Source organism: Poeciliopsis prolifica, unplaced genomic scaffold (genome assembly GCF_027474105.1).
Source record: "Poeciliopsis prolifica strain line A6 unplaced genomic scaffold, Auburn_PproV2 SCAFFOLD023, whole genome shotgun sequence".
NCBI classification, from domain to species: domain Eukaryota; kingdom Metazoa; phylum Chordata; class Actinopteri; order Cyprinodontiformes; family Poeciliidae; genus Poeciliopsis; species Poeciliopsis prolifica.
Genome location: NW_026562398.1, coordinates 3712450 through 3734542, shown reverse-complemented (window position 1 = coordinate 3734542; position 22093 = coordinate 3712450). Strand labels below are relative to the sequence as shown.

General features: G+C 37.4%; 2 protein-coding genes across 2 annotated transcripts in view; one reads left to right on the top strand and one right to left on the bottom strand.

Moving 5' to 3' along the window:
- Positions 1–1982, bottom strand: part of bmp7b (bone morphogenetic protein 7b) — a 31979-nt gene extending 29997 nt beyond the window's left edge. The window contains exon 1 of the mRNA XM_055045962.1: positions 1290–1982. Coding sequence (XP_054901937.1) covers positions 1290–1689 — 400 coding nt within the window. The 5' untranslated portion in view covers positions 1690–1982. The remainder of the gene's footprint in view (positions 1–1289) is intronic.
- An 8811-nt stretch (positions 1983–10793) lies between these two features.
- spo11 (SPO11 initiator of meiotic double stranded breaks) lies at positions 10794–19894 on the top strand. The gene is made up of 13 exons (XM_055046283.1): positions 10794–10975; positions 11824–11937; positions 13441–13529; positions 13881–13947; positions 14079–14187; positions 14523–14609; positions 15804–15840; positions 15944–16053; positions 16154–16253; positions 17380–17417; positions 17644–17720; positions 18076–18187; positions 19562–19894. The coding sequence occupies exons 1-13, from the start codon at positions 10863–10865 to the stop codon at positions 19679–19681; spliced, it is 1173 nt and encodes a 390-aa protein (XP_054902258.1). The 5' UTR covers positions 10794–10862; the 3' UTR covers positions 19682–19894.
- Positions 19895–22093: the final 2199 nt, after the last annotated feature.

Below are 22093 nucleotides of genomic sequence, written 5' to 3'. Positions count from 1 at the left end.
ATATATATATATATATATATATATATATATATATATATATATAAAACCTCACTAAAGCTACCTAAACATGATCCTGAAGGTCCCACTGTGAGACATGATACTGACAGCATCATGCTGTGGGGATGATTTTTCTGATCACAGACAGTAGAGGTAGTTACAGTTTACAGGTAGATAGGTGGAGGTAAATAAAAGGGAATCCTGAAATGAAATCTTTTAAAGGCAGCAAAATACTTGAGAATGGAGTAGACGTCTTAAATCTTAAAGCAGAAAAACAACCAAGATTATATACAATAGAATGGTAGATCAGTACATAATGAGGTGTTAAAATGGACCAATCAAAGCCCAGATGTTCAACTGAGTATCTGTGGTAAAACAAGAAAAGATATTAAGAGATGCCCCACTTCCAGTCTGACAGAGTTTAGGAGGAACAAGCAGCCGTTTCAATCAGATGTGCTCCAGACTGACAGCAGTAGCAGCTTAAGGTGGTTCAACAAAATATTAACTGAGAGGACCCGAACACAAATGCACGCCTTACTTCACAGATTATTTGTAATATTTCAAAAACCTATAAATTTTTCTCCCACAATTATTCACTACATTGTGCATCCCCATGCAATAAAATCTGACTGAAATAAATTGAAGTTCACGCCTGAACGGGGCAATACGAGGTAAAGCACTGCATATACATAAAAAAAAAATAATAATAATAATTACCAATGTGAAGTGCATGCGACAAAGTCACAACTCACTCATTTGCAAACAAATCTGATTAAACTTAGCTGAAATCGCTGCTGACTGGCATTATTCTGATACCTCCGTTTCTACAGGGATGTCTCCAGATTAGAGTGAAAGGAGGACCTGGTGGTGCACTTTGAACTCATTCCTCTGTTGACTCATTCTTCAGATAAGGCCTGGCTGACATATTAGCTGCGAGCTGCTCCCTCATCCGCAACTAAAGCACCTGAAAATTATAGTTCCTCTCAGCTGTTTAACAAAGGGGTTCAGTGGAATTTGACTCTCCTGGTATTAGCTGGGAAACTGCGCTTTGGTTTTAGAAACACAGTTATTGTGCGTGCGCGCACAGGTGGTGCAACCGAAGAGTTCCTAAGCTGTTCTTGCAGACAATATGGCATAAAAGTGACCCTAATGCTGTTTTCACATATTTCAATCTAAATGAAAAGCAGACGCAATTTTGAAAAAAAAAAACAGTTTTATATATGTATAGACGGTGGATTTTTCTTATGGAAGAAAAGATGCCGATGAAGACTTGAATAAATAAAGAAGCTTACCTAAATTCACAAAGCTCATGACCATGTCAGCGTCATTCAAGAAGTTGTTATCTTGCAGGCTGGCAATCGGTGGGCCTTGTGTCGTGAAAATGGGTTTGTAAGGGTAAGAGTATCTCGTCTCGTCCCCATCCGTAGACATGGCGTTGTACAGGTCCAGCATGAACATCGGGGCAGCGTTGTGCTTCCCGTGGAGGTGAGGTCGCGGCCGGTGCGGCAGCCCCAAGATCGACAGGATCTCCCGCTGCATCTCCTTGCGCTCCTGGCTCTTCAGCCGGCGGTGGATGAAACTTGAGTGGAACTCATTGTCCAAGGTGAAGTTCGTAAAGGTTATATCCGCCAGCACGCAGTAGCTCAACACCAAGAGTAAAACCGGCGCACGCCTGTCCAGAATATGTGCCATTGCGCCACTCCGTGCGTAATTGCGCCAATATCGGGTCGCCGAAACTCAGACAAAAAATATATGGAAGTCTTAACAGCAAGGCAGCCCTGTAATCAATATCCAAAAATCACTTACAAGCCCTCATGTTGAGGGGAACCCTTCTAAGTCATTCATCAAGTCAGCGGAAAAGTCCTTTAATAAATCACTTTTCTGGATGGATAGAAGTAGCGTGCGCCTCGATCCTCATTCAAAACCTTGCGGTCAAAAGTTACCAACTGCGGTGCAGCATGCAACTGCGGAGAGGAGACTGCGAGCGCATGCATTTCACTAAACAAGTTGTAAGGAGGCGCTGAGCGCTGGGAGGAGTACGAGAAGGAGGGAAAGAGAGACGAAGAGGGCGCATACGCTCTTTCTCTCTCTCTCTCTCTCTGAAAGGAGAGCGACTTTTGCTTTGTTGCCAGTTGGAAAAGGTCTCCAAGCGACACGTGCAAAATAGAAAACGAAGTGAATATGGGATGTGCAGTATGAGTTTCGTTTGCGAGGATTCACCGGCAACAGTAAAACTGATGATTTCAGCTGAGGTTTAGGAACACACATCAGTGGAAAGAGTAATAATTTTTCGTCAGGGATTACTTCAATACCGTGGGAGCCGTTGCAACATGCAGTTGCTGCGCTGCCTAATCTGCAGGTGCACTGTCTGAATACAAGAGGTCCTGTGGGTCTGAGCCCAGGCTTTATAGTCTGTTGTTCTTTGATGTCAAAAAGGCACAGATACAGTTAGAGCCAGCCCGAGGGTATAAGCAAAATGTGCGGCTGCTTAGGGCCCACTGCAAGCATGGTAACATCAAAAGAATTAATACAGGAGAGTTTAATGGGGCAGAATAAGTACACAGACATTAAACAAATTTCCCATTTTCTTTGCAAATGATGTGTTATTGTAAGTTTGTCAGTATCGCTGTGATAGCTGAAACGCTCGTGGTGCATCATGTCTGTGCTCAAAAGTTGTTTTTTTATGTTTCTGTTGGAAACGTATTATGAATGTCAGTAGAAGTTGGAATTCTCACTGGGAAATTTGGAGGTCAGCAGGCAGTCCAGAGTTCACTATCCAATATGGCTGCTGCTCTGCTTTAACGTGGTTAAAGTTATAGATTTAAACTGCTTTTTAGCAATTCTCATGGTTTGAACCTTCTATTTGTGATCATTTTCCTTTCTTGAATATTTTGAATATTGCATTTCATTTTATGAAGTGTCTGGGCATCCCAGAGTTGATTTTAAAAATCTTATAAATGTCCACTTGGTCTTGCTTCTGGGTACCTATAAGTACGGTGTATGATTTACACCAGACTCATCTTTCTTTGCAAACTTTTAGAACAGCCAATCAGCTGTTTTTAGTTGTCCCAAAAACTAGGCAGAAACTTAGAGGAGATCAAACTGTTTTTGTTGTGACTCCATTGGAGTATATTGCCTTCAACTATTAAACAGGCCTCTTCTCTCTCAGCTCGTCAGTCTCTTTTAAGCATCTTTCTTCAATAGGTTTTGACCCGGGGTGAGCTGACATGTTATTTTTATAGCTTTTTTTTCCTATTTTTAACGTGACTGTTTTAATGTGTGTTTTTTGTCTGGATCTTTATTAAGGGATATGATAGTAACAATAGCGAACACACATGCACAACATATTTTTGTGGAAAAAAGAAAATCAATTATGCTCTGCTTTTGTGCTGGATTTTTCCATAAAATTTCCAAAACACATAATTTTTTTAAATGACAAAATTTGGCAAAAATAAAGTTTAAAGAATGGGATTTGCAATGCAGTATAACCTCCCACCCCCTGCCTGCCCCTTTTAATACTACTATTCTCTTCTTCAAAAGCATTCCTCTCTGCTTTTTTCAGTAACATTGTTTGAAACACCTCACATTTTGCAACTGCTTTTTGAGTACACCAAATTCCATTTGATTTTAACAGGCCTCTCAATGGGGCTTGTAAACATTTCTATCCGGTGCTCAGACAGATCCAGCTAATGGCTGCAGGTGTTTACAATACAGCAGCTTCTGACTGGGACCATAAAAAGGGGTTTGAATGAAAATCCACATCTTCCACTCTTCATCACTTTCTTTCAGTGTGTGATTCTTATGTTTTATTTCCTGTGTTGTCGGGTTGGCGAGGTCAAATCCCCTCCAATAGCTCCTCAGTTTGTGTCCAGAGAGGGACAGACAAACCTGGACAGCACAAAAGGAACAGACCCCCTTTTGTTTAGTCCTTCGTGAGCCCGGTGACAGTCCCTGTAAACAGTGGGCACAAGCTGAGGCCAACCAGGGTGAGCTGCACTGAGGGGCCTTTGACAAGGGGAATTAAAGCAGAAAAGCAGAACAAACCATGTTTGAAAGCTCTGTCGGCGAAACGCATTGGATAAAGCTGTTGAAAGAATGGCCATGATTTTCCTTGAGTAAATCACACTGAATGACTTAGTAAAGAAATGTGCCAAAAATTTCAGCTACATTGATGAATGTGAGGAGACAATGTCACGACAAACTGTGAAGCTTTTAAAAATACTATTTTTTTTTTATCCTAAATGCCTTTTATGTGCTGGTGGGAAGCTTTAAGTCATTCAGTCAAAGATTGGGACAGACTTTGTTCAGTTAGATAAGAGACTTGAAATTACCTGTCTTCATAAATCACAAATATGAATTAAATAGGTACCTCTATCTTTAATTTCGACTCCAAGTTTGGACAACAGAAAAAATTGTTTTCCGCTTTATTATTATTATTATTATTATTATTATTATTATTATTATTATTATTATTATTATTATTATTATTATTATTATTATTATTATTATTATATTTTTCCAGGTTTCAATTAAGCTCTTTGTCAGGATGAAGTAAAGAATGGTTGTATGGTTCATTCAGACCACATCATTTTGTTACTGTCCAAAAGATGCTAATCACTGAAACACTGAAATCTAACATGATCTGCTGAACTTTGGTTTTCTGCCTTCTGTTTGTTCTTTATTTTTAGTGGATTTCTGTGTTTCGTGAAGTTATTCACTTCCTGCTCGCCTGTATTCAGTTAATGTTTTAGTTTCTTCTCTTGATCTCCTTCTGCGTTACTTTTGACTGATCTCCAGGCAGTCTCGCTCAGTTGCTCCGGTTCATTATCTCCCATAGCTGCTGCACGTCAGTTAGTCACGCATCTCTTCCTTGTGCCAACAATCTCCGCCCCACTATTTGTACTCATTTATGTTATTTTCACAGTCGGTTTCTCCTGTTTCTGTTTTCTCTTGTTTTGTCCGGTTGTTTTTCATTCATGTTTAGTTTTGTTTCATAAGAGTTCATTTTGAGTAACTTGCTCACTTCAATCTGATTTGAATATTCCACCAAACCATGACATGAAAATAATATTTTGGATCATTTGGAAATGACAATTTAGATTTGTATCTGCTGAACAATTAGCAATGTTTCCAGCATTACCACTTTGATCAAAAATTGGACATAAAATCAATACAGACTTTTTAATACAGTGTTAAATATTGAGTTTGAGTGATGTTATCTGGATTTTCATGGCAAGTGTTATTGACGATCCTTTTTATCTGACACGCTTGATAGTTTGCAACATTGGTAAGTGGACCCAACAATTTTTGGTGATGTTAAAGCCACTTTGTTTTAATCTGTTTTTGGTGAAAAAAAAAAAAACTATAACCCAGTATTGCTGGGTCACAATTTATAACCCAACTATAAATGTGTCAGGTCAACAAAGGAAAAAGACATTGAATTTCTATCAACTCAGCAGTTTTAAGAAAGTAGGAGGAAGTTGCTGCAATAAAAGAGTTATCCTTTTAGAGTTTATTACTGAGATCACAAGCTTGTGGTATCTATCGTCATCTGCTTGTACTTCTTCAGCTTGACTTGGGTTTTTATATCAGTATTTAGCACAAAGCAACTTTCAACTGCACTTAAACATTTCTCCCCTTCATCAGCAACTCCTCTCCACAACAGGTTGGCAGAGGATGCAAAGTTTCAAAGAAGACCACACAGAAGTGCAGTAAAACATCCCCGGACACAATTTAACACTCATGTAACATTGTCATCTGTTCGTCACATTGTTCTCTCTTTCTCCTTCTTTTTATTTTTTGTTAAAGCCCGTGTGCATTGTGCGAGATGCTGCTCTTCCTGTCTGCTTGGTTAACTCTGTTTAGGAGCTCAAAGCATGTGGTCAGAGGTCATATTAATATTTATTTCATGTGTTGCCTCAGAGAGCAGCAGGCAGTAATGCTTTGAAGATCTGTGGATGCAGAAAGGCGGATGAGGTTTGGGGAAGTGGGTCTGTAGAGTAAATCTGTGTTAAAAAAAAAAGTCTTAAAAGGTTTAAATGTGGGGTCGGCTGCAAGGACATGATATGGTGCAGGCACATGTTCTTTTTTTCCTCCCCACCCATCTGCCTGTCCAGTCCTCCTGGTTTTTGGCCTAACCCTGATGTGTACAGTGCACAAGCCGATGGCCTATTAAAACAGCCTAACCAGGTGGAGCTTGGCTATTGCAAATGTTCCCCTTCTGGTGTCTCGTACATCCAGGGGCCTCATGAACATATGAGACGCAGCTGTGAGAAAAGCAGACAGAAAAAGAAAAAGAGTGGGTGGACATAAGAAAGAGCTTTCAAATAGTTCATTTCATGTCATACACTTAGGATTTGGTTATGGTTATATTTATTCTTGAAAGACTTATCCATTAAATTTTAGTCAAAATATTCTACATTTTAAATACAGAAGTGACTTTTTGAAAAAAGTTGATATCACCCCTTGGATTTGTAATCTTTTATGTTAAGTGATGTAAACTGAGTTTATGGAAATATATTTGTTATTGTATCAATCCCAACCAAAAGAAATAGATATTGTGTGACTTCAACAAACATGGATGAAGCAAAATAAAATAAAATAAAAATTAATGAGTTGTTGGATGCTATATTCCCATATCCAAAGAAATAAATAATAGAAACTACCTGGATTCACATTGCAGATATCCTGTAAAATATGTAATGACAGTCAAAATAGTTTTGTTGTATTGATTTATTACAACTTCCCTTATTTTTCAGTTTACCTCCTGGAAGTAAATTCATGACTGTGTTAAGTCAAGAATAAACTGTGAATTTAACCAATGAGTTTAATTACAACCAAGGCAGACCACTAATGGTCCTGTAAAAATGGGAAATCACTTTAATTTTAAGCCTATTTCATGTCTGAAACATGAAGTAGGCAGAAAAGTAACACATGATGTCTTGATGTAAATAAATTACAGACCAGTTGAGAAAGACTGACATCTATCAGTCTGAAAAAAAGGTTACAAAGCCACTTCTAAGAAGTTGAAACTCAGGAGAAAGCCACTGAACCATTAAGGTCCGATAGAGACTCCTGTTGGCCCACTTGCCTAAGCAAATAAGCACAAATCAAGAACCCTCACTCTAATATCTGTATTGCTAAAAAGCACAAAATTATAGTCCAAGTCGCTTTGTTAAAATCTGGGCTTAGACCTGATTGAAACGCTTTGGGGTGACGATCTAACGCAGGCCATCTAAACTCTTCAACCTGAATTTCTCTCAACTCTAAAAATATTCTTCCAGCGCTGTGATAAAGAATGACATGTATCTCAGATGCTTGATGGCAGTAGCTGTTATCAGCTAACAGGTTTTGTGTTCAGTTACCTGTTGTCACAGAACAGAATTGAATAGTCTTTTACCATTAAAGAACCAAATCATTATTTAAAGGTGCATCTCATTTGCCTTTGAGTTTTATTGATCTGAAACTTGTAAATGTACCTAAAAAAAAAAAAAATAGATGAATTTTGTAATTGAACAAACACTTTTTCAAAGTACCGCATCTTCAAACATAAAATGAAAAGTGACAGAAACTGGCAACTGCTACTCGATACTAGCCTTGACATGAGGTCTATTTTATTAGTTTAGAATTGCCGTAACAAATGGGTTTCATCACATGTCATAATGAACTGTCAGGACTTTTTTGGTAAGATATACAATATTACGTTATTTGAAACGCTGCACCTTGCAGGACTCTTTGCCATCACTCACTACCTACTTTCGCCTGTATGAGGTATGTCCTGTCAGCTCTGTGTTTGTCTGCAACTGGATATGGCACTTGGGAAAACCGGAGTAGCTTGGATCTGATATATAGTCCTCAGCAGTGCAGCCAGACCCATCAGTTATAGCTGCTGGTGCTGACAGTCAGAGATACCATTTTAGTTAAGCTTTCCCTTAATGCCAGGCTTAGTTGTGCTTATTCTGTTGCAGGATGTTATCATTCAGGCACGCTGTCACTTGTGTCATCAAGTTCGACAGTGAGGCACACTGCAAACCCGGCCACATACTTATCACCATCCATTACTGAGGTGTGTGGGCCTGATAAAGCTCCAGCCAGTTTAATGCAGCTCCAGGCTCTGGCTCCATTAAGATTCCTCTCTGTGTAGCGAGAGGCCTTGCCCCCTTGACTCTTGGTCCCATCACTCCATAAGGCCATGTGGATCTGTCAGTCAGACTGGACACTGGGTGATCTGTTAGCGCCTCTTTTGGGGATAGTGGTCATTAAAGAGAGGGCGGTATAGCCAAAATGACCAAAGCTGATGAGAACCAGACAAATGGGAGACCCAGAGGTATACTGTGTGAGTGTGTGTTTGGAGTGGGGGGCAACCGAGTAGGAGGTGGATGTGCTGAACTATGTGGATTGTGAAAGGAGGGCAGCTCTGTTTTCTATTTGTGAGGATTAGGTTGACAGATCTGTATTTAGTTTCGATGGGCCTCTAGCTGCAGCTAATCCCCTTCACCTGCAAAGAGTGGCCCCCACCCCTCCTTCCACCTAGCTCTTTTCTTTCCTCTGACCCTGGAGCCCTCTGTTTCCCCCCTGAGTTCCCTCCTCTTGCCCAGCACAAACACTCATCCCGAGACATGCATATGACTCGTTGCACTCTGTCTCCTCAGGTTAGGGCCTCACACTCGACGCAAATCTCTCTCTGGCCAAAGGAACAGCGGGGGTCTCGGGGCTTTCTGGGAAAGATGAAAAAGGACTCTGGCAACATGCGGTCTCTCACATATTAAGATTATTTTCAGCTTGAGTGAGGGGCTGCTCATCATCTCTAAAAGATAGCAATTACAAAGATATTAAGAGCCAATGCATCAGAAGCAGCTTGTCACAGCCACTCAGGAAAAAGGGAGAACTTTAGGAAGTATTCAGGGTCAGGTCGGGGGTATGGACGCCTATTTTTTCAGATCTTGGTTCACACACTCCGACCAGGCTTTCACACTGAGAAAGAAAGACAACAGTGCCACTGAAAACACACACTCAGCATGCCTGCTAACAGGTCTAAAAGCTGTAGACACTGGAGAACTTAATATTCAACGGAGCGCATTTTCATTTTTTTTTTTTTTTTTTAAAGAATGAAGCAACATATTAGCTAAATGACGCAACAAAGAACCAGAAACAGATTTCAAGGGTTGTTGATGATAGAAAACATGCACAATATTAGGGTTGTCACATTTTGTTAAAGTCATTTTATTGTTTGGGTTTCAAACAGCTGAAATTAGTCAACCATACAGTAAGCTAACTCTTTATCAAGAAGGGATTATAATATCTTATGAAAATCTATAACACATGTTGGCATGTGTTGTCATTGCATTTTCAAAATGATGCTTAAAAATTCATTACACGTGTACCAGATGAAACAATGTTATTTTTTTGTTGTTGTAGACTTTTACCACACCAAAACAAGCCTCCACAGAAACAGACGCAAACAGCAGGACACACATATTCAGCAGACACACCTTGGACAAGTAGCAGCAGGCTCAGATAGAACCTCTCATTATTGAGGCCCACAGAGGCTGCTAATGGGAATTTTTTCTTAGCACTAGCCAGTGTTGGCTTATTACTTTAAACCACTACAGCCCACACACATTCTTGGATCTTAATAAAGGACAGAGCTACAAGATGAGTAATAACTATCAGCTTGTGAAAACAAAAATAGATTTGTGACCTACTTAGTCAGGTGTCCAGTATTTTTTAGAGATACAATTAAGTGTACACAATAATACCACAGTGAAGAACTTATACACTAGGATTATATTCATATTTTCTGAAAATTTCAATGTATTTTGCAGACAATATTTGATAAACCAGTTGTTGTAACTGCAACTAAAAAGTATTGCCAGTATGTCCATAATAACTTTGTGCGTTTAAAGACCAAATACTTTCTTCATTCCTTTGTTTTTTCCAAAACAAATTGACCTTATTCAAATTGAGTAGCACAGATTCCCAATTCAATTTAGGTCTGGAACTTAAACAGGGCATCTTAACAGAGAAATACGCTTTCATAGTAAACATCTGCCTCAGTGTTTAATGATTTGTAGGTTTTTCTTCCTGCATTAACCCATATTTAGCTCTGCCCACAGTCACATTAACTCTAACCGATTTCCCTGTACCTGGTGGTGAGAAACATTCCCACAGCAGGATGCTGTCATCAGCATGTTTCACAGTTGTTGGTTTTTCATGTTGTTTTTTTTTTTCTTTTTGACTCTTTTCCAAAAAGACAGAGATTTTTAGGGCCACCAATTGTTCTACCAATGGATTCTGCCAAATCAAATATAAATCTCTGTAGCTCCTTTAGGATTACAATTGATATCTTGGCTGCTTCTCTGACCAAAGCTCCCATCTTTCAGCCTTGTCAATACAGATGGGCAGCCACGTTTTGGTAGGTATAAAAATGTGTCGCTGTCTTTCCATTTTTGAAAGTTGGATCAAAAAGCACTTTTTAGGGCATCAGAATAGATGGGGTAAATACAAGTCCAGTATTTTTTTATTGAAGCACGTTGAAAATAATGGAGCCTATAATTTTGCAATTTTGCACTTATGTAAAATACTTGAGTTTAAAAATATTATTTCAATAATTTAAAAAAAAATGGAGCCTATGATTTTGCAATTTTGCAAAACACTTAAGTTCAAAAATATTTATTATTTCACTAATTTTTTTCAAAAAAGCAACATTATAAAAAGTGTTTTTTTTAGTTCAAAATCAAATTATATTAAAATGATTTCATTTGTCCTCATCCAATAACCGCACGAGCCAATCAGTCTCAGCTGCGTTTAACCGCAAGCTAACTGTCAGCTGTTAGCTTCTTTTTAGTTGGTTTTGAAGAAACATAATGGCTGCTTTTGAAGCACAGTTGTTTTCTGAAATCGACAAGCTTCGTGTTCAGCTGCTGAACAATGTCGACATTATAGCAGAGAACCAACGTGCTGTGGAGGAAATCAGTCAGTAAGTTCGCTTTTATTTCTGTCACTGAAGGTCAGTGAACGGTGCTAGCGTTAGCCAGCTAGCTTATTTGTTGTTTTCTTTTCATTTTAAGAAGGGATGTAAAATAATTCATAATTATTTTACTCAAGTGAAAGTTGAAAGTATGGTGTCCTAAAATTGCTCCAAAAAGTTTTTTTTGTTTGTTTGTTTGTTTATTACTCCAAGTAATGTAACTGCCGTAGTCGCTACCCATACCCGGCTGTCACAAACAAGAAAACCATATGAGCATTATTACAATGTAAGCACATCTCAAATTGGTATGAAAATATCAGAGCAATTACTGACAGAACTCACTTTCCGATTACGCTCCGCATTAAATCACGTTGCAGTGATGTAGATTAGGCTGTACTTTTTAGTGCTCTTTTGCTGCTGTTCATTTTGTCAACGCATATATTGGTTGCCATTTATTTTAGTTTAACAAAAATATCAACTATGAATAATTAAATAAAACAAATAAACTTGTGAAATGGGAAAAATAAGTTAACAGACGACGTAAGGCCATAATGTCCAGTAAGTAAATGTAGGATGAGAGAGTAGCTATGTTTAGACCTGAAGTGTGAACATGATAAATATTAGCAGATTACAGAAATGTGCACCAAGGCTGCTGGATGGCCCAGCTGGTAGAATGCACTCCATGTGCAGAGGCTGATCCTCGACCCAGTTGTCTGCAATTAAATTACTTTTTGTTTCAGATTGTTACTGAATTAAGCTGTTTGTCTTTGCGTCGCTATTTTCCTTGCATAATTTCATATGCGTTTGTCAAAGATCAATAGATATTTTATCAATTGCTTTTATTTTGTTTAATCCAGGGATGGAATTTTAACTCAAATTGAAGGTGTAATCCTGGGAATAATGACCAGTCTGTCAAGAGATGAAGTACCTACTCTGGTACTGCCCAACAGATCCAGCTGGGCCAATATCTGGTAAACCTCATTTGAAACTATGATGATGTGAACCTTTTTTGTTTCTGGCGTATTCCAGTCAGTGGCCTCACAGATATGCAGATCATAGTTGGTTTACAGCTTGTTTAAAATTGTGTGATTAAGTGAAACTTATAGAGTTCACATTAATGCGATCGCATATTCAGGTGTTTTTAGTGCTTTTACTGATGCTTTTTATTTTATTTTGTTTTTTCTCAGTTTTTTCTCCTTGCAATGAAATAAGTTCCTGGCACCTCCTTGAAATACACTTGGCAGCATATCCAACGGATTTGTAGAGCTACAAATCCGTTGGATATAACAGTGAACTACACTTGGACCTTGCAAACCAAGGTTCTAAAAAGTTACAATTTCAGAATTGCTAACAGATTTCTTCATGGAATTTATAGAACATTTAATTATATTCTGGAGAAAGATAACGCTTTCTCTAAAGCTATCATAACAGTTTTTTTCTGCTTGAATGGAATACAGAGTAACACGGCATTGTCCATTTTGCATGACAGTTGTCTGAATAAATGTTTCTATGTTGGTGTCTGAATAAATGTTTCTATGTTGGTGTCTCACTTTCCAGAAAGATGAATACAAAAACTTAAAAAAATATATTAAAGACAATATCAGTATACCTAAAGCGCATAAACATTTTGGTAATACATTTTTGAGTCAGTTTAGTAATACTAAAATACTGTTGTGTATTTAAAATAGATAGTCCGATTAATCATACCATAATAATCTCATTCTATGCCATGACTTGACTGTAAATAAGTGTGTATTTATTGGTTATAAAGCCATGATTCTTCACTGCGTGGAGGGTGAGCTTAACCTTTCAAACATAAACACAAGTATTCCTCAAATAAATTAAAAAACACACACTAAACTTTTAACATGAAGCAAAGCCTTCAAAATTCAATATTTTGAAATTTATTGAAATGTATTGAACTTGCCAAATTACAAATAAAATTACAACAATACAATAAACAATAAACATTGAAAGGAGTGGGTAGAAATATAAACTTATTTAAACCCACGCCTTCACCAGGAACATCACAATACAAGTATTGTACACGTACATGATGATTACATTTTCTTCATTTTCTTAAGAGCAACTAAGCAGTGCGGTCAGACTGAATTTGCCTAATATGTTCCCTGTTCAGTCAACAGGATTGAAGCTTTAATTGCTTCCTGTTCAATAAAAGATAACAGTGATAAGGAAGATTTGCACCGACACATGCAAACCCATGAAGAGCTTTTAAAAAATGACTGGGTTGTGTTAATCTCAACCCGACAGTGAGCCTTTATGAACAAAGACTCACTGTCAGTCTTCTTTGGATCAAAACGTGTCACTCTTGAACTTAGTTCATTGTAAAAGTATAAAAAGATGAAAACAAAGTCAGGAGGGAGAGGTAAACTGGAATCTTCTCACAGGTGGCTCTAAAAATAAACATACAGCAAAGTGTAAATGGATTTTAATTTCTTTTTTTCATTCCAAAGTTTTGACAGTGCTGTCGGGCTTCAGATGAGTTCAGAGCATTCTGTCACCTCCATTAGGAGCGACTGTCCTTCATCTGTTACTAAATTTGGTGAGAAAGTACCCACACTTCTTTCACATCAGCTTCAAATTGAACTCTCCCGCTTGTTTTTAGTCAAAAGTTATTTCCAGCTGTGTGGTTCTTCATGTGGCTTTAATTTGTATTAATTATAAACATATGAATAAACTGCACAGACGGCAGTAAAAGTCAGACTTAGTTTTAGGTGACAAATTGGCAGAGACAGAACATGTTGAAAGAGGCTTTTAAGGATCAGTTCACATGGAAAAGAGCAGATTATTTTCTGGGTCTCTTTACTCCTCCTGTCTTGTAAAACGAGAAAAGAATTGATGATTGTGAGTAAAATATAAATAACAAAACATGTCTTTCTTTCTCTGTTCAAAGCGCAAATTCTGAAGATTCTTTCCGTCATCTACAGGCTGGTGCAGAGCAACTCTTATGCTACGAAAAGGTCATTTTCCCGAAAGCCAAATAAAAAAAAACGTCTCTTTTTTTTTTACATTCCTATGTCCTTGTTTAGTGGTTTTACAAAGAAAAGGCGGCATTTTTTAAATGTGCCCACTTTGAAGTTTTCTTCCACAGAGACATATATTACAACAACATACAGCTGTTTGGGTCGCAGAGAACTGTGGATAGTATAATAGATGACATCTCCTGCATGCTGAAGGTTCCTCGCAGATCACTACATGTGGTAAGTGTGCATATTCATTTCAGTCTGACAGATGGTTTACATAATTCAGTGACTGCTTGGCAGAAAATGCAAACCTCTTGTATTAAAAGCTTGTAGCAGAATTCTTTTGGACATTAGCTAAAATCTAACATATGAACTCTTTTAGATTAGTGCCATATTTCATTTTTGCTGCACTTCATAGTTCAGGAAACACCTGTGAAGTAAATAATGGTTTTACTGATCAAACAAAGATAGAATTGATGTGGAGTTCAAAAAGTCAGTGTTGTATAAAGGCATGTATCGCCATATGTCATATTGTATGTGTTTGTGTGTGTTTGTGTAATGTTGGTTTGCAGTTGGCCACATCCAAGGGCTTAATTTCTGGTGATCTGTGTTATTTGGAGGAGGATGGAACAAGAGTTGACTGCCACCCCAGCTCAGCAGTAAGTTTCCCAAAATATAAAACACACTTCCTCTCATATCAACTCTTTCTGGATATACAACAGATCTAATGCTTCATATGGGTTGAATATTTAGCGATTTTGCCTCGTTATAGCCACAAACTTAAAAAAATATTAGGGTTTTTCATGATAGCAAGTGCACAATTTACTTTGATCTAAAGTACTGCATCAGTCAAACTTGTATGTCGAGGGATGCTTTCCTGCTGGCAGGCGAACCACTGCTGCAGTTTCACAACTTTTGCACCCTTTAACATATTTGTTTCAGCATTGCCTTTTATTTAGCTCATCTTTCCATCAACTCTGACACACTATCCCAGTTAAACAATTACATTTGTCATTTTCACTTCAACTACCAAATAGTACATGACATGCTAGTAATCGTCCATAATCCATCCATCTATTCAGTTTTCAATTTTGCTTTCAGAAGCATTGTTATATTATAGCATCTGAATGATGACCTGCAACAGGGATTAAATTAACTCCACATATATGTGCAGATGTTAAGAATTGGCTATGCCTGTTTGTTTTGTTCTGCAGTACCGGTTTCTGTTGTGCATGAAGAGAAATAATGAGGAAAACAACCTAATAACCTATTAAAAGCTTAGTTTAAACATTCTGCTCTCCATGGTTACATTTTCCATTACAGCAAAGTGCAAATAGGGTCATGATGTGCAATGTCTAAAATGAATTAGTGATACTCGACAGACATACATGCTTGAACAATTCCTTAAACTTCTTTCTCTGTCAGCACATTTTCAGACACAGTAAAAGGACTCTTATTAACTCCATGTGTCGAAAGTAAAACAAAAAAAATTCTCATTAAAAGTATTTATAATAGTTTATTTTGTAACAAATGCTCCGTTTAACTCCCCACTGCATACAGCACTATTTAAGTAAGGTAATTAGTCAGCTTCTGTGTTGCTATTTTATGCCTCATTGGCACTTTTTCCAGCACATTGCTGTCACCAGCTCACCATATGGTCTTGTACTGTTGACAGGAACATTATGAGTGCATGTCTCAGTACTACACACAATGCAAAATTTACCATACAGCTCCATGATGTGTCAACTTCTCCACATGGATCCTTTTTGGTGAATCAAATTGACTTCATGAGATGTTTGCCTTTTGCAAACCAGTATTTATATCTCTGTATTTGTTTTGGTTGTTCTTTTCAGGCTGTTTCCATTTCCTCAAACATCGGTGGAATTAGAAGTATCCTTTAAAAGCTCAGTCTTAAGTATACATTCTAAAGTTGTTGTTTTTTTGTTATTGGACAAAATATGTCTTAATTATTAAAAGTCTTAATTATTTTCAGATATTGTGTCATCAGCTAAATTTATCATGATTGTAGAGAAGGATGCAACATTCCAGAGGCTGCTAGATGATGACCTCTGCACAAAACTTTCTCCCTGCATCCTAATCACAGTTTGTATTTAAAAAAAAATAAATAAAAATAAAAACATGTAGCCTTTTTTTAATGCAACTCTAGTCACAATAAATGTTATACTGATTTTGTGCGAGTCAGGGTAAAGGTGTGCCAGATGTTAACAGCAGACTGATGGTGAGAAAGCTGTGGGATACGTTACACATTCCCATCTTCGCCCTGGTGGATGCTGACCCTCATGGTACAGACGATTTATCTGAATGCAGATCAGCTTAACTCTCACGCATGCTTTGCATAGCTCACCACATCTATCAGGATGGTTCTCCTTTCATCTCTTGACACACACAGCTGGGTTGCATGTCTTGCTAAGTCAGCACATATCAGCCTCTAAACAGAACAGTACTTTGCAAAAGTATCCATACTGCCACACATCTCCATGTACTTTATTGTGATTTTATGTGGTAGACCAACACAAGGCTGTGCATAATTGGAAAGTGCAAGGAAAATGACACTGGGTTTTCTTTTTTTACTATAAAAGGTGTGAAAAGTTTGGAATACAGTCATGTTCATCACCCGTGAATCAGTAGTTTGTTCCTGCATCTTTCACTACCTACAGCTGCAGGTCTTTGAGGGGTCTTCAGTTCCAGCTTTGCGCATTTAAAGAGGAAAAAAACTAAGGTAGTAGGTTTAAGGTCCTTGTCAAGCTGGAGAACCTCTGCTCCATGTCAACATGTTTTCTTCAATACTGTTCTGTATTTAGCGATGTAGCTCTGGAGAAAGACTTATCAGGGCCAACCTTCGAGGTTGAGGAGAAGGGCAAACCTCACACATTCTGGACACAAACTATTTAGACATTTGCTTTCAGCTATAAAACATTGCTTCCAAAAACCAACCATCACAGAGACAGTTTCCTTCCCGTTCATTCTGACCAGCTTCCATGTCTGGTGCGAAAACAAGTTTCCTCACAGCATGAATCCACCAGCATGTTTCACCGTGGGGATGGTGTGTTCACAGTGACGTGGTGATGCATACCACTTTTCTTCTGTTGTTATTTGTTAAAGATAAACAACACATATTTTATTTCACTTCGCAGTTATGTGTTAATTTGTGGTTGTATAAAATCTTGATAAAATACATTTAAGTTTGTTGGTGTGACTTGAGCATTTACAGAACTACAGATATTTTTGCAAAGCACTGTGCTTAGTTTGGCTATTAGTACCTCTCCCCTCGGAAACTCTTGATACTTTCAACCTTGTTCTAGTTACATGGCCAGACACACATGTAATGTTTTATTCTGGTCAAAGTTCTGTTTCACATCTCAGAGGATAATTCCTCTGGTATGTCTGTGTCTATCTCTCTGTTTTCAGGCATTGAGATCATGTGTATCTACAAGTATGGATCAGTGGTAAGTGCTGTGTTATTTCTATTCTCTGCAATGCTCCATTCAGTGTCTGATGAAGGACAAACTCAAGTCTCAGAATGTTTAGTGTGTGAAGTGATCATTTCTAGGAAGTAGATTAATTGCCTTTTCATTGGTTATGTTTGTGTGTCCATCCCTGTTTTATTTGTAAATCATTCTTGAACATGTGTGCATTGGGGAGATTTTGTGTCATTGTGTGGTTTTTCCACAGTCAATGTCATTTGAGGCCCACAGTCTGACCGTCCCAAGCGTTGTGTGGCTTGGCCTTCTCCCTTCTGACCTGCAGAGGTTTGGAGTCACAATTTGCTACTTCCTATTTCCTCCTCCTGCCTCCAATTAGAATTATATTCAGAGGGCATTTAAATTGTTTGTTTTGGTTGCAGTTGCTGTTTACCTCTGTTTTCCCCTCAAGGGACTGCACTTGAGACTATATGGCATTTTAAGTATACATCAGTTTCAACAAATTTAGGGGAAAAAAAGCTTTTTGAGATGTATTTAATTGTAGTCTGCATCTTTTTCTTGTTTCCCTTCTCTGACCTAATTTCTTATTTTGTGCTTTACATATCCAGAAATGTTTGGCAGTAGAAATAGTTTTAGGCGATTACTCCAATCAGTAATGTGAAATGAAAATTACTTTCCTTAGGTTAAGGGTTCCTGAGGATTCCCTGATTCCTCTGACCAAGACAGATGAAAACAAGCTCACCAGTCTGCTCAAGAGGCCATACTTAACCAGCCAGCCAGACTGGTGCAAGGAGGTGAGTGCAAATAAAGTGCAGGAAAAGAGAAAAACAAACTTTTTTTTCTTCTTTTTCAGTTATTTAGCCTCACATTAAATTGGTAAAATATTCAACTGAGCATGTGTTTGCAATAAACAAATTAAATAAGGCAATTTGAATAGTTCAGCACATTTGGCTCAGTTCTAACTAATTATGTAACTGAGCCAACTGCTGTGTAAAGGTCGTCAGTTCGATAAAACGTGCCTCCTTTTTTAAATTAAAGGAAAGACTTTTAATCAAATTAAAACAACTGAGATGGGCATTTTGCCACCCAACTCACCCCTTTTCTCTTAAGGGGTTGTTGGTGGTGATAGAGGTGTGCTTGGGATCACTGTATCGCTGTCCTGCTGGTAGACCCAATGAAGGCCAAACGTCAACTCTCACAGTGACACCATGTGACTCCCAGTGCTTTTTGATAGCTTGTTAAATCCATGTTTTCCCCAAGCTACAGGCTTTACTGAGGCACCATCATACCTCATTGTAAGCATAGAGGTGATGATTTTAACGTGTCTTCATTCTTTGTCCCTGAGACATAGCGCTGATCCTCAGTCCTGACAAGTTCCAGGTTTTTTCACAATCCGGCTGAACAGATTCTCAGCTGGAACTAAATGTTTTGTTTCAATAATGCTGTGCGCCATTGATACCTTCCCTTTTAAGCTACATTCATGTAGAGCAGCCACTGTTTCTTTAACTTAATCATGTGCACTGCATCTTCGGAAAAACTTAGGGATTTTGCTAACCATTTGCATTATTTTGCCATTTTCTGGTCTTTTCTGAATGGCTAAATAATCCACTTGACTTATCTGTAGCCTACTTCTAATATTGGTTAATTTTTTTAAGCCTTGGTGGTTTGCACTAGGTGTGACCAGACCTGATATACAAATGGTTTAATGAAGAATTCTGTTCAGGTTGTTGAATAATTTATGGACTGCTTTGGTGAAATTTGTATGATTTAAGTTTTGGACCTAGATTTAAAATAACACTTTATGTGTTATATTGTTTCCTTATGCAGTTCATTTGTACTATATTTATTACAAATACCTGTTGTTTTTTTATATATATATTTTACTAATATGCCTAATTTTCATTAGTCATTCGACTTTTATTTACACATCTAAATAATACTGTAGAACAAGTTCACATACACAAAAAAATTTATAATCATAATAAACAGATCTGATATTTTTGGAAGCAGGTGCAAGAAATATCAGTTTTTTAAAAGGACAAAGTCCTTACACAGATTTGAGGTTTCCTTATGTGACAGAAGAATGTGTGTGAGAGAATAAAAATTAAACATGTTTGTACAGCTTCTTCTTCCATACCTCTTTAAAGTTGTTTGCTTGCCTGTTGTAGATTGAGCTGATGCAGCAGAGTAAAGTTAAGGCTGAACTGCAGTGCTTGTCCTCCATAGCTCCAGACTTCCTCACCAACATCTATCTGCCTAATAAGCTTCGATATGGAGGCTGGGTATGAACCCTGGTTCTGCTTAGAGGAATTGCTGGTTCTGGTACTGTAAAGTCATTTTCAAATAGGTTCTGTATCTGTTCTGTTGTATCTTATTTAATAGATTAGAAAATGATTCAAGGTCACTGCGTTTGCAGCTTTTAAACGTACCCACTATTGCATGTGTGTTTAGAGTGTGATTTGTATCATCTTTTGTGATGTGCTTTAATTAAACAATTTTCTCTTAATGTACAAGACATTTGTGGATACTGTCTGTGTATCATCTGATAAGTTTTAGCTGTGGACTGTGTGCATTCATATATTCAGCGACAAAATATTAACTCCATTTGTTTTAATAAATGGCACCTGTCATCACTTGCACATTTTTCTTGTAAAACGGTAAATAAATCAACCTACTATTTAAGCATATTTTATTTTCAAAACTGTTTCTTTTATATTTTTTCTTTCAAAATAAACTATTTATATTGTTTATTTTAGTGTGAAGAAATTTGAGAAGCGTGCTTGAAGAAAAAAATGCAATAAGGAAAATTAATCAAATTGAACAGGTTAAAATCACACCAAATTTCCTTTATAGTTTAAACCTATCAAGCGGACGGGAATGACTTTTGCCAAGCACAATAGCTCCACCTGCTGGCACTTTTATAAAACTTCGTAGATTCAATTCAAACATCTATTTGAAGAGGTACGACACTATTATGCAAAGATGCACCTGGTTTAAATTTCAAAAGCAGGAATCTGCTTATTTCCAGTGTTCTTGTTAAATATGAGCAAACACCGTTTTACATTGTGGGAACATTTAGTAAAAATAGCTCCTCCAGTTAACAACTGAAACAGTTTGTCAAGCTAATTCAGAAAAAGCTTTTTTTCAGTAGACTAAACGCGAGTTTTTACATTTTAAAAGTAAAAGAACAAAACGATCCGCCATTTTTTTTGTAAGCAGGCAAAGTTTACTCACATTTATGGGAAAAATAAGCTTTTGCAGTGTTCTTAATTTTTATAAAAAATAAATAAATAAAACCTAATATGATATTCGTTTCAAATAGCCACCTGTATTCCCTTTGCTATGGCAAAAACCTAAAATGAAGATTACTAGACGCGCATCACCGCCCCCTGGCGGTAGTCAAGGTGAAAGCGCATGACTCCTTTCGCAATACAACATGGTAACTGAAATGCCCCCAGCAGGAGTTTTTCATCGGAAAAGAACCGAATCAGCCAAACCAGAACTACCAGGTAAGTCAGTTCCAGAAGAAATGATAGAATGTTGTCAAGGTGGTTTATACTGAATCAACGGAATCAGAGTGCTGTTTATATATTCTTAAAAGCTTTAGCATACACAGCTTTTGGTTTGCAGGAGTTGGAAGTGCTGCATTAAAATAATCTATTGCTCATTCCAATTTAATTCCATCTAGTGATCTGTAATAGAGACAACTAGATGGTTTGGAAGGTTTTTGTCAGAAATAAATTATTAAATGTGTTAAAGGTACAGCTGAGTTAACTGATAACACCAGAAAGGTCGATTTGTGATCTTGCCAAAATAACTTCATTAGTGGTTTCTTTATACTAATCATTAACTCATCAACTAACACTGATCAATGAAAAGTATGCTCTACACTTTTTTGTCAAGGAAGCTGGTTGCAACTGTAGTGGGAAATATGTAACCTCTGTTTTTGTGACTATAAATGCTGGTATTGCATTGGGAAAGTGGTCAATAACAAAGCTTTTCTGTTGTTTCATCAAGATACATTTAAAGTGGAATAAAAGTTTAGAACAGCTTTTTTGTTTGTTTATTATATATGTTTTAACATATATGATATACAATTTAAAATCTCTTACAAATATATTTTTACTTTGAATGTTCTGATATGAAAATTGGAGCCGATATTGATACCCAATAATAATGCTGCTGTTATGGACAATGACTTGATACATATTGTATTTCTTTACAGTTTGACACTGTGTAAAAATGACATCACGTATATTGCTTCTGTGCTTCAGTCAAGCACCCGACCTCCTTGCCACTGGCCAGTAATCAGATAACTGAAAGTCAATTGTAAACTGTGTGATTTGACAAATGTTTTGTTATTTATTATAACATCAGTGCACATGTCAAAGGCATCTGTAAATCGAAACATTATTCACATGTTAATTTATTAGTTTACCAAAAAAATGAAAATTCATTTATAGATACATTACACAAAGAATAATGTATTATAAAGAGTTTATTTCTAGTAATTTTGTCTACTTTAGAAATATCAACCTTTTGAAGAGTATGTGCTTGCAGTTTAAGCCCTCATTACTTGGTCGTGGTTCTTTTACATGGATAAGTGCATCATGGTGTCAGCCAGTAGATCTGCTCATGTGTTAAGAAAGTCCAAATTGCCTCAGCAGTCTTCAGCTCGTCTGCAGTTGGGGAGTTGGTCC

What these genes read in the sequence shown, in the direction of transcription:
- spo11 (XM_055046283.1), top strand. Translation starts at nt 10,863, where the DNA reads ATGGCTGCTTTTGAAGCACAGTTGTTTTCTGAAATCGACAAGCTTCGT. An exon ending in CTCGCAGATCACTACATGTG is followed by an intron (nt 14,188 to 14,522) that starts GTAAGTGTGCAT and finishes GTTGGTTTGCAG; the next exon opens with TTGGCCACATCCAAGGGCTT. An exon ending in ACTGCCACCCCAGCTCAGCA is followed by an intron (nt 14,610 to 15,803) that starts GTAAGTTTCCCA and finishes TGTTCTTTTCAG; the next exon opens with GCTGTTTCCATTTCCTCAAA.